The sequence below is a fragment of the Schistocerca cancellata genome, chromosome 9 (assembly GCF_023864275.1).
Source record: "Schistocerca cancellata isolate TAMUIC-IGC-003103 chromosome 9, iqSchCanc2.1, whole genome shotgun sequence".
In the NCBI taxonomy this organism is placed as follows: domain Eukaryota; kingdom Metazoa; phylum Arthropoda; class Insecta; order Orthoptera; family Acrididae; genus Schistocerca; species Schistocerca cancellata.
The window spans coordinates 21,004,331-21,021,076 of record NC_064634.1 but is presented as its reverse complement, the minus strand read 5'-3'; the positions used below and the strand labels follow the sequence as shown (position 1 = coordinate 21,021,076).

General features: G+C 41.2%; 1 protein-coding gene across 5 annotated transcripts in view; it reads right to left on the bottom strand.

Moving 5' to 3' along the window:
• LOC126101165 (trichoplein keratin filament-binding protein) overlaps positions 1 to 16,746 on the bottom strand; it is a 796,043-nt gene that overhangs the window by 13,976 nt on the left and 765,321 nt on the right. For all 5 annotated transcript variants that reach the window (XR_007522283.1, XM_049911860.1, XM_049911861.1 and 2 more), the window contains one exon: positions 14,380 to 14,541. Coding sequence is in view for 4 of the 5 variants with exons in the window: in XM_049911860.1 (XP_049767817.1) it covers positions 14,380 to 14,541 (162 nt within the window). In the remaining variant the exon portion in view is untranslated. The remainder of the gene's footprint in view (positions 1 to 14,379; positions 14,542 to 16,746) is intronic.

Sequence of the window (16,746 nt, the reverse complement as noted above, 5' to 3'; positions counted from 1 at the left end):
TGAAAAAGATTAAAAAAAGGAAGGCTCTTAATGCAAATGTTTCAGCAATCATCAACTGGTTTCCAAATAAATTTCTCTGGACACATCACAATAATACAGAAATACAACTATGCATTAAGACAATGATATTTTGTTTTATCATTTTCAACTGTTCTATAAAGTTATTACACAGGTGTACTTTGCTAACTGCAGAAATCTACTGCCAATTTCATTTTTAATTAGGATCACTGTCTTGAACAATTAAACACTCAAAAATATTTGTCTTGAACAATTAACATCTTCCCTACCATACAGAGATGAACAGAGATAAGAACACTGCTATGTAGCTCACTTTATCCTCCATTATACCATTTCCAAAATAACTATAAACTTAAAGCAGAAAAAAATGAAACCAATGCAGCACACGCCCTTTCACAAACAAACAGCCAATTTATACTTCAATTATTCTCACTTTTCATGCAATGAGACATCTTGCTCCATTCAGTATATTTTATTATTCAGTTTATTTTTTCCTCCCTTCTTTACAAAGAGAGGTCAGCTCTTGCAACCCACCAAATCTGATGAGCTTCAGCATACTCTTCAGATGTCAACTGACAGTCATTCCTTCGAAAGGACTGAATTTCCTACAATTTGTTTTCAAATTAAATGTAAGTCAAAGTTCATTATGCAGGATCCATTTTTGACCAGGCAGACTCTTTAGGAATCTCTTTACACAAATCAGGCCACTAAACTAATAATTTCTGACAAATCAAGGAATAGGGTTTTTGATTTATTGCAGATATACTTGAGGAGGAAAGCATATGTTAACCAGGACAGTGGCTAAATGCTATGAGGCCTGCATTCAAATCAATTAGCAATCTACTTCTACATACATGCCACTGTACTGTGTGTGGCAAAGAGTGTCCTGTACCACTACCAGGTATTTCCTTTCCTGATCCACTTACAAATGGAACAAGGGAAAAATGTCTGTCTATATGCCTACGTACAAGCCTTAATTTCTCCTATCATATCTTCACAGTCCTTATGTGAAATTACTTTGGTGGAGGTAGAATCTTTCTGCTGTCATCTGCAAATACTGATTTTCTAAATTTTCTCAATAGTGTTTGGCAAAAAGAACATCGGTTTCCCTCCAAGGATTCCGATTTGATTTCACAAATCATTTTCACACTACTGATGTGTTAACAGAACCTATTGGTAACAAATCTAGCAGCACACATCTGAATTGTTTCAATGTCTTTCTTTAATCTGACAACATGGAAATTCCATACACTGGAGCAGTAATCAAGAATGGGTTTCACTCGAGTTGTATACATGGTCTCATTTAAAGACAAAATACACTTTCCTAAAATTCAAGCAATAAATTAAAGATGACTATTTACATTCCCCCTTACCGTCCTTATGTGCTTGTTCCATTTCACATCTCTTTGCAATATAACACCCAGATATTTAGTTGATGTGATTGTGTCAAGCAGCACACCATTAATATGGTATTGCCGGATTATTTTTTTCAGCTCATCTCCACTGACTTACATTTTTCTACAGTCAGAGCAAGCTGCTATTCATCACATCAATTAGAAACTGTGTACAAGTCATCCTATGTCCTTCTGCAGTCACTCATTGACGGTACTTTCCCGTACACTGCAGCATCGTCAGTAACATTTGCAGATTGCTGCTTACCCTATCCATCTGATCATTCACGTATATAAAGAATGAGAGCAGTACTATCAAACTTCCCTGGAGCACTCCTGACAATACCCTCGTCTCTCTTGAACACTCACCATTAAGGACAACACGAGGGGTTCTACGGTTAACGCAGTGTCTATAGTTCGACGTAAGTGTTCTTCGGAATAGCCACAAATAGGTGTAGGAGTAGACAGGACACAACAAACTTTCAAAAAGTGTTTGAAAAGTAAGAGGTCAGAAAAAGCTGTGAAGAAGAAGAAGAAAGTTTTGTTGTTAGGTAGTTCACATGGTAGAGGTGTTGGCCAACCGTTGCAGGATGAACTAGGGTCAGGTTACCAGGTCATAAGTTTTTTAAACCTAGTGCAACTCTGGGTCAAATGATAGAGGATGTAGGTTCACTTTGTAAAGAATTCACAAAGGAGGACAGGGGTAATAGTGGGTGGGGCAGGCAACAGAATAGATAGGAACCCTAATTATTCAATTGAGAGTGACCTGGTAAAGATAGCTTCAGCAACCAGACATATTTGTGTTGGGTTTGTGTCTGTTCTGAGGTGCCATGATCGGCCTCATTTAAACTCCTCTGTTAGGAGGGTTAATTTAGAGGTGAAACTGCTGTTTGGATCAGATATGTGGTCTCATATCAGTGTGGTTCCTGTTGACTCTATCAGCAGGTGGGACTATACTACGCATGGCCTTCACCAGCTAATAGCTAATAACATGGGGGGAAGGGGGGGGGGGGGGCACTGTCACAAGTGGGAAAGTACCAGTGGTTACAAGTGACAGATCAGCAGTTTTTTATGGCAGGGAGGTCAGAAACAAAAGGTGTTCAGAGACAAGCTGAAAATGACATTCACATTGATAAAAACAGGCAGCCAGAGAGGAAATTCTAATGTACACAATTCAAGCAGACAGCCTCTGATTGAAATTAAAGATACTCAAAAATTGGCAGGAAAATTAGGTTCGTACAGTTGTAATTCAGCCAGTGCAAAAAATCAGTTATCATTATTGCATCAGAATATCCAAGGACTAAGGGGTAAGCTTAATGAGTTGCTTATTTGTGTTGAAGAATTAGAGTTGAGCAAACCAGTTGATATAACCTGTCTCTCTGAACATCATGTGACTAATGGCATAGATATGTTAAATGTTACAGGATTCAAGTTTGCTTCTTATTTGTGTAGAGAAAAGAGGAGTTGCCACATTTGTCACAAACTGTTTTGATTTCAAGAATACTGATGTTAATAGATTTTGCTCAGAGCAGGACTTAGAAGCTTGTGCAACAGAAGTAGTATTTCATAATAAGTCCTTTATAATAGTAGGTATATACAGATGACCTTCAGGAAATTTTAACCTCTCCATAAAAAAATCTGGAAGCTCTGCTGTCCCATCTCACAGTAGAAAACAAGGAAATAGGTTGCTGGTGATTTTAATGTGGATTTACTGAAAAGCTCTGTCAGTGAACAATTACTGCAGTCAGTAACACTATCTTTCAGTTTGGTTCCTACTGTGAACTTTGCTACTAGGATATGTAAATGCTCAAATGGCTCTGAGCACTATGGGACTTAACATCTGAGGTCATCAGTCCCCTATGTAAATGCTCTGAGACTGCTATTGATCATATCTTTGTAGGCGAATCTAGGAAAAAAAGTCATATCACCAAACCAATAGTAAATGGGCTATCTGATCATGACATGCACATCTTGTGTTTAATGTTGAAACTTGTCAGGATAAAAAAAATCTATTAAATCTGAGTACAGGAGGGCAATAAATGAGTCAAAAATTGAGAAATTCAGGAAATTGCTCAAAGACATGAACTGGATAGATGTTTACAATATTTCTGACTCAAATGGAAAATACATAGCTTTTATTAACACCGTTACCTCCACTTTTGAAAACTGTTTTCCCTTAAAGATAACTCAAATCACACAGAAGTAAAGATAACTCAAATCACACAGAAGTCAAAAAATAAACTGTGGATTACGCAAGGAATAAAGGTATCACGTGGGACAAAAAGGAGGCTGTATCTACTATCTAGGAACAGCTCTGATGCTAAAATTGTAATGTATTACAAGGAATACAGCAAAGTATTTTAGCAAGTAATCCAGGAATAGAAGCAGCTTTATTATGAGAAAAAGATGATTACATCAGGCAACAAAATAAAAACTGTATGGGATATAGTGAAGACAGAGACAGGTGGAGCCAAAAAGGAAGAGGAATAGATAGCCCTAAAAATAAGTGAGACTTTGGTAGCAAGTACATGTAGTGTTGCAAACATCTTAAACAAGTACTTCATTTCTGTTACTGACAGCTTGGGGTTATCAGGTTCGGTGAACAGTGCAATGGAGTATCTGAGACCAGTCTTTAAAAATAACTCCAGTAAAATGGAAATGATGCTCAAGTCTCCCACTAAGTATTCCAGTGAGTATGATAACATATCAATGAAGTTAATCAAAGACTGCTCATGTGTGTTGAGTTCCATCTTAAATTTTTTGTGTAATCAATCTCTTATCAGCAGAATATTTCCAGACTGGCTAAAATATGCTGAAGTTAAGCCTCTTTACAAGAAGGGGTAAAGATATACCATCAAACTATTGACCAATTTCTCTTTTGCTGGCTTTCTCAAAAATATTTGAAAATGTTGTGTTCAAGCATCTCCTTAAGCATCTAACTGCAAATAATATATTGTCCAAGTCACAGTTTGGATTTCTTAAGGGTTCTGATGTAGAGAAAGCTGTTTACACTTACAGTGAGAATGTACTTAATTCATAAGATAATAAATTAGAGGCTACTGGCATTTTCTGTGACTTGTCAAAGGCCTTTGACTGTGTGAGCCACAGCATTCTCTTAAGTACATTAGAATATTATGATGTCATCGGCAATGCTGCAAAATGGTTTGAGTCTTATCTAACTAACAGGAAACTAAGGGGGTCATTGCAAAGTACCAGTCAGTCTTCATCTGGCTGGGAATTAATTACATGTAGTGTTTCTCAAGGTTCCATCAAGGTCCATTGCTTTTTTTGTGTACATTAATGACCTCTCATCTGTTACATTGCCAGATGCTAAGTTCGGTTTGCTTGCAGATGATACAACACTGCAATAAGTAGCAAGTCAAGTAGAGATTTAGAAATAGCTGCCAATCAAATTTTCATTGACATTAATAAGTGGTTTAAAGCTAATTCACTGTCATTAAACTTTGAGAAGACCCACTATATGCAGTTCAGAACCTGTAAGAGATTTCCTTCCAGCATGAGTATTACATACGAAGACATGTAGATCGAAGAGGTTGACAGTGTTAAATTTCTGGGATTACAACTTGATAATAAATTCAGATGGGAAGGGCATGCCACAGAATTGCTTAAGCGCCTAAACAAGTCTGTGTTTGCTGTGAGAATTATATCAGATGTAGGACGTATAAATATAAAAAAAACTTTCATACTTTGCTTACTTTCACTCTATTATGTCATATGGGATCATATTCTTGCACAACTCATCAAGCCGAGCAAAAGTTTTTAGGGTGCAAAAGTGTGTGATAAGAATTATTTGTGGTGTAAATTCAAGAACATAATGTAGAAACCTGTTCAAGGAACTTTGTATTCTAGCCACTGCTTCTCAGTATATTTATTTTTTAATGAAACTTGTTGCAAGTAATACATCTCTATTTCCAACCAATAGCTCAATGCATAGTATCAATACTAGGAATAAGAACAATCTACATGAAGACCTAAAATCACTTACCTTGGTCCAAAAAGGGTCCAATGTTTAGGAACACAAATTTTCAATAAATGCCAGCAACCATTAAAAACTTGGATTTAGATAAAGCACGGTTTAAACAGAGTTTGAAAGACTTTTTTTTGTAGGCAATTCCTTCTACTCGATAGACGAATATCTTAACAGAGACTGTTAAGCCAGCTTAAGTAAAAATATCTGTTAGATTTCAGTTCTGACAGCACTTGGTCACAACAGTCAAGATTAGGTATTTTGTGTATGATAAATTTATTAATAGTGCATAACAGTGTTTCATTCTGATAGCACATTAATTCTGTAAATATTAGATGGCACAGTTTACCGTGTTGTATTCACCTATTTCGACAATCTCCTGTCAAATTATCAGAGTAGCAAGTATTATACACTCCTGGAAATTGAAATAAGAACACCGTGAATTCATTGTCCCAGGAAGGGGAAACTTTATTGACACATTCCTGGGGTCAGATACATCACATGATCACACTGACAGAACCACAGGCACATAGACACAGGCAACAGAGCATGCACAATGTCGGCACTAGTACAGTGTATATCCACCTTTCGCAGCAATGCAGGCTGCTATTCTCCCATGGAGACGATCGTAGAGATGCTGGATGTAGTCCTGTGGAACGGCTTGCCATGCCATTTCCACCTGGCGCCTCAGTTGGACCAGCGTTCGTGCTGGACGTGCAGACCGCGTGAGACGACGCTTCATCCAGTCCCAAACATGCTCAATGGGGGACAGATCCAGAGATCTTCCTGGCCAGGGTAGTTGACTTACACCTTCTAGAGCACGTTGGGTGGCACGGGATACATGCGGACGTGCATTGTGCTGTTGGAACAGCAAGTTCCCTTGCCGGTCTAGGAATGGTAGAACAATGGGTTCGATGACGGTTTGGATGTACCGTGCACTATTCAGTGTCCCCTCGACGATCACCAGTGGTGTACGGCCAGTGTAGGAGATCGCTCCCCACACCATGATGCCGGGTGTTGGCCCTGTGTGCCTCGGTCGTATGCAGTCCTGATTGTGGCGCTCACCTGCACGGCGCCAAACACGCATACGACCATCATTGGCACCAAGGCAGAAGCGACTCTCATCGCTGAAGACGACACGTCTCCATTCGTCCCTCCATTCACGCCTGTCGCGACACCACTGGAGGCGGGCTGCACGATGTTGGGGCATGAGCGGAAGACGGCCTAACGGTGTGCGGGACCGTAGCCCAACTTCATGGAGACGGTTGCGAATGGTCCTCGCCGATACCTCAGGAGCAACAGTGTCCCTAATTTGCTGGGAAGTGGTGGTGCGGTCCCCTACGGCACTGCGTAGGACTCTACGGTCTTGGCGTGCATCCGTGCGTCGCTGCGGTCCGGTCCCAGGTCGACGGGCACGTGCACCTTCCGCCGACCACTGGTGACAACATCGATGTACTGTGGAGACCTCACGCCCCACGTGTTGAGCAGTTCGGCGGTACGTCCACCCGGCCTCCCGCATGCCCACTATACGCCCTCGCTCAAAGTCCGTCAACTGCACATACGGTTCACGTCCACGCTGTCGCGGCATGCTACCAGTGTTAAAGACTGCGATGGAGCTCCGTATGCCACGGCAAACTGGCTGACACTGACGGCGGCGGTGCACAAATGCTGCGCAGCTAGCGCCATTCGACGGCCAACACCGCGGTTCCTGGTGTGTCCGCTGTGCCATGCGTGTGATCATTGCTTGTACAGCCCTCTCGCAGTGTCCGGAGCAAGTATGGTGGGTCTGACACACCGGTGTCAATGTGTTCTTTTTTCCATTTCCAGGAGTGTGTGTGTCTATATATATATAAGGCCTTTACAAATGTCTGCTTGTGTCTGTGTATGTGTGGATGGATATGTGTGTGTGTGTGTGTGTGCGCGAGTGTATACCTGTCCTTTTCTCCCCCTAAGGTAAGTCTTTCCGCTCCCGGGATTGGAATGACTCCTTACCCTCTCCCTTAAAACCCATATCCTTTTGTCTTTCCTTCTCCTTCCCTCTTTCCTGACGAGGCAACCGTTGGTTGCGAAAGCTAGAATTTTGTGTGTATGTTTGTGTGTCTATCGACCTGCCAGCGCTTTTGTTTGGTAAGTCTCATCATCTTTATATATATATATATATATATATATATACCTAAAAACAAAGATGATGTGACTTACCAAATGAAAGTGCTGGCAGGTCGACAGACACACAAACGAACACAAACATACACACAAAATTCAAGCTTTCGCAACAAACTGTTGCCTCATCAGGAAAGAGGGAAGGAGAGGGAAAGACGAAAGGATGTGGGTTTTAAGGGAGAGGGTAAGGAGTCATTCCAGTCCCGGGAGCGGAAAGACTTACCTTATGGGGAAAAAAGGACGGGTATACACTCGCACACACACACGTATCCATCCACACATATACAGACACAAGCAGACATATTTAAAGACAAAAAAAATATGTCTGCTTGTGTCTGTATATGTGTGGATGGATATGTGTGTGTGTGCGAGTGTATACCCGTCCTTTTTTCCCCATAAGGTAAGTCTTTCCGCTCCCGGGACTGGAATGACTCCTTACCCTCTCCCTTAAAACCCACATCCTTTCGTCTTTCCCTCTCCTTCCCTCTTTCCTGATGAGGCAACAGTTTGTTGCGAAAGCTAGAGTTTTGTGTGTATGTTTGTGTTTATTTGTGTGTCTATCGACCTGCCAGCGCTTTTGTTGGGTAAGTCTCATCATCTTTCTTTTTAAATATATTTTTCCCACGTGGATGTTTCCCTCTATTATATATATATATATATAATAGAGGGAAACATCCACGTGGGAAAAATATATTTAAAAAGAAAGATGATGAGACTTACCCAACAAAAGCGCTGGCAGGTCGATAGACACACAAATAAACACAAACATACACACAAAACTCTAGCTTTCGCAACCAATGGTTGCCTCGTCAGGAAAGAGGGAAGGAGAGGGAAAGACAAAAGGATTGGGTTTTAAGGGAGAGGGTAAGGAGTCATTCCAATCCCGGGAGCGGAAAGACTTACCTTAATGGATATGTGTGTGTGTGCGAGTGGAAACCTGTCCTTTTTTCCCCCTAAGGTAAGTCTTTCCGCTCCCGGGATTGGAAAATCCAGGATGGAAAGCAACAATATTTTGAAAAGGAAAGTTGCTACTCACCATATAGCAGAGATGCTGAGTCACAGAGAGGCACAACAAAAAGACTGACACAAAGCTTTTGGCCATTAAGGCCTTTGTCAACAATAGACGTGTATACACACACACACACACACACACACACACACACACACACACACAAATGCAAACACAACTCTCACATACGACTGTAGTCTCAGGCAACTGAAACCGTACTACGAGCAACAGCAACAGTGCACGATGGGAGTGGTGACTAGGTTGGAGTAAGGTGGAGACTGGGGCGGGGAGTAGGAGGGATAGTATGGTAGGGGTGGCAGACAGTGAAGTGCTGCAAGATAGACAGAGGGCAGGGGAGAGGTAGGAGGGAACTAGCAGAAACGGATAGAAGTAAAACGATTGAGTGTAATGTTGGAATAACAGCTGTGTAGTGCTGCAATGGGAACAGGAAAGGGGCTGAATGGGGCCAGGAGGGTTACGGGAATGTAGGATATATTATAGGGAAAGTTCCCACCTGCACAATTCTGAGAAGTTGGTGTCAGTGGGAAGGATCCATATGGCACAAGCTGTGAAGCAGTCACTGAAATGAAGGATGGAGCATGTTCAAGAACAGGGTGGTCCACTTGTGTTTTGGTCGCAGTTTGTCGGTGGCCATTCATGTGGACAGACAGCTTGTTGGCTGTCATGCCCACATAGACTGCACCACAGTGGTTGCAGCTTAGCTTGTAGATCACATGACTGGTGTCACAGGTAGCCCTGCTTTTGATGGGATAGATGATGTTCGTGACTGAACTTGAGTACGTGGTGGTGGGAATGTACGGGACAGGTCTTGCATCAAGGGCTACAGCCTAGCCACCTATGGTCGTTGCATCTGCAGTGGCGAGCGGTCCCCTCCAAATGTACCGAAGGTCTCACTGAAGCCTTCACAGACTGCAATTATTCTCTCAGCCTTGTACAAAAACAAATCTCCCATGCCTTGTCTTTCCAGCCTCCCACCACCTCCCAAAGTCCCACCATCTGGCCACAGAGGAGCATATCCCTCATAACTCAGTACCACCTAGGACTGGAGTAACTGAATTACGTTCTCTGCCATGGTTTCTACTACCTCTCACTGTGCCCTGAAATGAGAAATGTCCTGCTCACTATCCTTCCCACCCCTCTCACAGTGGTATTCTGCCATCCACCAAAACTACACAATAAACTCATCCAACCTTACACAACCTGTTCCCAACCCCTTACCTCATGGCTCATACCCCTGTAATAGACCTAGATGCAAGACCTGTCCCATACATTCTCCCACCACCGCCTACTCCAGTTCAGTCACGAACATCATCTATCCCATCAAAGACAGGGCTGCCTGTGAAACCAGTCATGTGGTCTACAAGCTAAGCTGCAACCACTATGGAGAATTCTATGTGGGCACGACAACCAACAAGCTGTCTGTCCGCATGAATGGCCACCGATGAACTGTGACCAAAAAACAAGTGGACCACCCTGTTGCTGAACACGCTCCATCCTTCATTTCAATGACGCTTCACAGCCTGTGCCATATGGATCCTTCCCACCAACACAATTATGCAGTTGGGAACTTTCCCTGCAGTACATCCTACTGTTCTCGCCCTTCCAGCCCTTCTCTGTTCCCATTCTAGCACTACACAGCCATCATTCCACCATCACACCAGTCTTTTTACTTCTCTCCTTTTATGTTACTCCTCCCTTCCCCACCTCTCCCCTGTTCTCTCTTTAGCCTGCAGCACTTCACTGTCCACCATACCCACCATACTATCCCTCCCTCTCGCTGCCCCAGCATCCTCCTTACTCCACCCAATGGCCAATCCCATCATTCACTGCTGCTGCGGCTCGCAGTGTGGTTTCAGTTGCCTGAGACAGCAGTCGTGTGTGTGAGCTGCATATTTGTGTGTGTGTGTGTGTGTGTGTGTGTGTGTGTGTGTGTGTGTGTGTGTGGTGTTGTTGACAAAGGCCTTAAAGGCCGAAAGTTTATTTGTGACGAGTGTTTTGGTTGTGCCTATCTGTGACTCAGCATCTCTGCTATATGGTGAGTAGCAACTTTCCTTTTCATAATACTGTTTCTGCTTTCTTTGAATTTCCTGAAGTACATTAGTAAACCACAGTGGGAATTTTCTATCTTTAACCCACTTACTCGGCACATTCCAACCTGTTTAAACTTTACCCATAATTCCACTATGTGCATCATATTGGAACTAACTTAAGTCCATTCAGTGTCTAAGAGGGATGCTAACCACTGCTTATCCGCTCTGTCTAACAAAAGTACTTAATAGACTTCTTGATGGATTTATTAACTTAAGTATGCATCACTACTGTGATGACATCATTATCATTCATCTCTGCCTCTATATAGACACCATCAGTAAGGTCAAGCCGGTTTAAGTACAAGGTTTCAAATATTTCCATTCCATGTGGGTTGACAAACTAGCTTCTCAAGACCATTTTTGGAGAACATTTTCACAACTACTTCAGAAGACTGACTGTCAGTACCGCCTGCAATGAATCCATAGATGTCCCATTCTATCCTCAGTAGGTTAAAGTTGCCTCCAACTAATGTTGCATGACCTGGGTATTTCTTCACTACTGTGTATAGACTTTCTTTGAATGATTCAAAAACTGTCACAATGGAATCATGTGGCTGATAGAAACATCCCATAATCAGCCTGAGTTCCCAAGAACTGTTACACACATCGAGGTAATTTCACAGTCAGGCTCAATTTTTACCTTCAAATTGTCAACTGCAATTAACTTTTCCCCTCCTATGGTGTCTTATCTACCTCTTTGACATACATTCCATGCTTTGCAAGATATTTCCAAGCTTTCTATTTTGGTTTTCAGCCAGATCTCATTTTGAGAATAATCTGAGCATGACAACTTTCACGGCGGGCAGTAAATTCTTGAGCTTTGTTATGAATATTTCGACAATTTAATGTAAAAATTTTGACAGTTGAAATACCTTTACTTTCTATGCCATCTGATTTTCTCTCTCTATGTAATGACTGGCGAGCATTCATTGGAGGACCTAAAACTACTGACTAGCCTAAAACACCCCACAAGCACTCTGCTATCCAAATAGCTGCTTCCTTTCTGTAGTGCACCCCTGACCTGACAAGGAAGTTCTACAATTCTCCATCCCACAAAATAGGTGCAGAAATCTCCAGTTAAGACCATCACAGAATCAATGGAGCCTCCAGTTAAGATCCTCTACACAGATCCAAACCAAAGGAACTCTTATCAATTCTGAGTTCAATACCATAAATTGTGAGTTCTACTTGGGCTTAATGAGGGAGGCTAGAGGCCGTCACCACTTCCACGAGCTGCCCATACAAACTGATGATAGCCTCAAACTCTGAGCGACAAGCACCTTTCGAGCCAGCCTAAGCCAAAACTTCAAAATGACCGCACCCTGCAGCCTCGAAAGCCACATTCAGAGCCTCCTCCACATTTTGGCTATCTGTAGCAGAGTATTTGCAGTTGCAGAGCATGGTCTCAGGAGGTGACAGTGATATGAGAATGAGTGTCGTAGTGGTGAAATGGGCAACTGTGCGAGCATTCACAAACGGTAGAACCACTGGTTTAAGGATCTCCTCCACGTGTAGTGTGGCTGGCAGGGAGCCTATTAGGAACACTAATGGTGAACGGGCCCCATAGGATATCATCTCCACACCGTCACAACAGGCTTGCAAGGTGTGTGACGAGAGCTCCTTGTGGTATGCTCCACTGCACCTCCAGAGATGGATGCAGTGGCTTTTGCTTCCAGGGCAGAAGTGGGACTCGTCACTGGAGATGAACTTCTAGCAATTTGTAGGACCACACGTCTAACACTGTCGATACCAGGTGAGTCAGGCACCACACTGTGTGGGTGAGAGTGACAGCTACCGTAACGGTCGGTGTGCGGTGAGCCGTGCACCGTGCCACCACCTGCCAACGGTACTAGCATTTACGGGTTTTGTACACATGGCAGTACAGCCCGTCAAATGGCTCCTATCACCACTGTCGGATTTGTTTGAGCGTGGCGAACAATCTGTCGGTCCTCCCTCCTTACGGTACGTGCTGGACATTTAGACACTACATGTCGCGCTACCAGCAATGGGCAATGGTGGCGTCCGTACGACAGGTGTGGTGTGCAGCAGGACTACCCCAGACTCTCCCATCCCACTGTTGAGCCTATTCCACGGGCACAGAGAATGCTCAGGTGATGACCTAGTGACACCTCCCCCTATCATAATGGCCAGCACAGCTGTTTGGGGACCTCTGGATGCAACATCACAGCTTCACTGACACTCCCCAAGTCCAAATTTAATCAATGGCAGAGCTGGTGGTGTGCAACATCCAAACCCAGTTCACAGTGGATCAGCTAGGTCCTTCTGGGTGCAGCTATTCTTATGATGATCAGTGTATTTTTAAAAAAGAAATTTTATTGTAAACAAGTAAAAAAGTGACTGCTGTAAGTGCCTCCTACAAACTTCAACAATATATATTTGAGCCTGGGGAATGAAAAGGGAAGTTGCCACTCGCCATACATCAGAGATGCTGTGTTGCAGATAGACACAACGAAAGGACTGTCACAAAATAAGCTTTCGGCCATCAAAGGCCTTTGTCGAAAATAGATACACGACTGCAGCCTCTGGCAGCTGAGAAACAGCAGCAGAGCATATGGGAGTGGCAACTGGGTGGAGGTAAGGAGGAGGAGGCTGGGGCGGGGAGGGGGAAGAATGACAACTTTCCTTTTCATAATATTTTTACATTCCATTCTAGATTTTCCATTGTTTGAGTTGAGCCTGGGGAGACTTTTTGTGTCTTTTTTTCCTTCATGTAATGTATCAGCCATTTTTTAAAAGACTATAAAGAATAAAAAGAAAAAAAGTGTTTCATAGTTATTGCTCTGTAATTTCTGCCCTCCCTGCCCACCAATCAAAAGAAAAGAAAAATCCCTCCTAGCCATCAAAGCCATCACACTGAGTCAAATAGTTTGTATCATAAATGCAGGAAAAGTAAAGAAACCATCTACATTAAGCACACTATATAAAACCCATTAGTCAATCGCATGGGCTGACCTCTCCTGCTTATGTGCATGTTACTGATCTTTTAAAACATTATACGTCTTATAGTACATCGGAAGCCTTCAAGCTGCTTTGTGTCTGAACGATTATTTATGTATCTCCTCCCTGTATACCCCACATTAGAAATACGATACAATTAATGCTACACCCACTCAGTTATATTAAAAATATTAGCTTCAACATGTATTCACTATTATTTCTCAAAAAAATTAAGGAATAAAGATACCAATTTCATAAACATAAAGGTAACTGTAATGGTTCTCAAAGCATTGGGAGGTTGGGAGGAGGGGCAGGGAGAAGGGGCTGGGGGTGGGGGAATACCTTGCTATATTACAAACATCCTTTTTAAATCATGTATTTACAGCTCTCATGAGTGTTCATACATATTAAAATTAATTCTAATTTTTTTTTCCACTTTTTGTTGAACACACACCTCAAGTCACTCTGTAATAGTGTGAATAACGGTTTCAATACCAAAAGTATAAATACAGAACATACTTTCTCAGTATGACACAATTCCATGGCAAAAATACAGTCACTTTACACATACACTAACAATTCATTAGTAATTCCATTGCACTAGTCTGTTTACTACTGAGGAAAAGTGAAAGCAGTATCAGAAACTGGCAACCTTATAAATCCCCAACCATACTTAGTCCTATTTTTTAAACGAGTACTTGCTACTAGGAACACACATACAAGATGCAGGCCTGTCGAACTTACTTGTTTCTCAATTTCCAGTTTGTGATTTCTCTTGGCAAGTCCCTGCTCCTCTCGTTCTGCCTGAAGCTGCTGATGTGCTGCTTCCACCTCAGCAAGAATATTTTCTCGCTCCAGTATTAGAGCACGTTGTTCTGACAGATTGCGTTGAAGCTTTTCTTCCAGCTGAACAGATACAAAATTAAATGAAGACATATTGCAATACAAACAAACTATCGAAACTTATTACTATGATAAAAAAAATTACTGCTTAAATTCACTGTCTCATTTACTTAAAGGTTAATGGAGGAGAGGAGGAGGAAGGTTATACATCAGTGGCTGACATGAAATCGTATTTTAACTGAATTTCTCACTTTACTTACAGCTATGTGACTACTCTGCAATTCACACTTAAATGTTTGGCAGAGGATCCATGGAACCACTTTCTGATTATTTATTGTCTATTCCATTCTTAAATAGCATGTGGGAAAAATTAACATCTAAATCTTTCAGTGTGAGTTAGGATTTCTCTAATTTCGTAACACAAGTTATTTCCCTCTATGTAGACGGGAGTAAAAAAAACTATTTTGCATTTGTAGGATAAGGAAGGTGACTGGAATTTCATGAAAATATTTTTCCACAGCAAAAAATCCCTTTATTTTAATGACAGACACCCCACAACCCACTTATCTTATCTGAACACATTTCTCCTCTGTCCCCCTCCACCCTCCCTTTTCACTGTAATACAAAATGACTTACCCATAAATATAAATTCCCCATCAGTTCTGTTTGCAGATGATACTACTTCTTTAATTCAAGATGAAGATGCAGAAAAAATTTCGAGCTCTATCATAAGCATACTGGATACACTAGACAGCTGGTTCCAGTTAAATGGGTTGAAACTGAACATTGCAAAAACCCATATGGTACATTTCAAAACGAAACATTCAAAATGTGCAGAACTTAAAATACAACATAACAATCAACCTATAAATGAAGTTTACACAGTCAAATTCCTGTGACTAAATGTGGACAAGAACTTACACTGGAATATACAATTTGACTTCCCATCAAACAAACTAAGCAGTTCTATATATGCAATGCAAATACTAGCAATTTCCACCAACTTGAGTACACAAAAAATTGTTTACCATAGTTATTTTGAATCAGTCATTAGATATGGGATAAATTTCTGTGGAAGTTCAAGTAGTGTATCTCGAATACTGGAACTGCAAAAGAAAATTGTCCAATACATGTGTACTGCATAGCAAACGGAGTCTTCTCACTCATTATTTCAGAAACCACAAATCCTGACTGTTCCCTCCATATACATTTATGAAATTATAATCTTCCTACACAATAGACAAAAGTTATTTGAGGAATGATTTTAACCATACATGTAACAGAAGAAATAAAAATAATTTTATGCTACCCACATACCAGTTGAAATTACATGCCCGGACTCCACAGTAAATGGGGATGACAACATATATAACAAGTTAATGAACAAAAACATATTTAATATGAAGCCAGAAATCTTAAAAATGAGGCTACAGCAGATTCTGTGGGAGAAATGCTACTATTCAATAGAAGAATTCATAAAGGATGGAATGGTAATATGAACAAGGTGTAATTAAGTGTTGTATTTCATTGTATGTATGTACATATAACAATATTCTCTTACTATTATAATGCTATTTGTTAACATCAGCTGTTCTTTGTTTACAGTGAAATTCTACCACAATCTGATGTGTCTCCTGTATCTGAATCAAATGACTTTGATTATGTAGGTTATGAGACAGATAAACCACAATTCACAATTCAACAAGTTGCCCTTCTTTGTACTATTGTATTGTCCTCCATCAACCCTATCTGGTAAAGATCCCATGCTGGACACCAATGTTCCAGAACAGTATGGGCAATAGCACTGTAGGGATTCTCTTTCATATATTTTTTTGCATCTTCCAAGTGTTTTCCCTAAAAATTGCAGTCTTTGGTTCACCTTCCTCCCAAAATTTTCTATGTGGTGATTCCAATTTAAGTTGTTCGTAACTATAATCCCTAGGTATCTGGTTGAAAAAACAACTTTTAAATTTGTAATATTTATTATGTAACTTAAATTGAATCAATTTTTCAGTATTCATGAGGTGGGCTCTACACTTTTTATTGTTTAGGGTCATTTTCCCCTTTTTGCACCAAGAAGATATCTTGTCTAAATCATTTTGCAATTTGTTTTGATCTTCTGATGAATAGACAGCAAACTACAGCATCATCTGCAAACATTCTAACACAGCTGCTCAGATTGACTCCAAAATCATTCACACAAATTAAGAACAGCAGAGGGCCTATAATACTTCCCTGGGGAACCCCATAAATCACTTTGTTTTCACT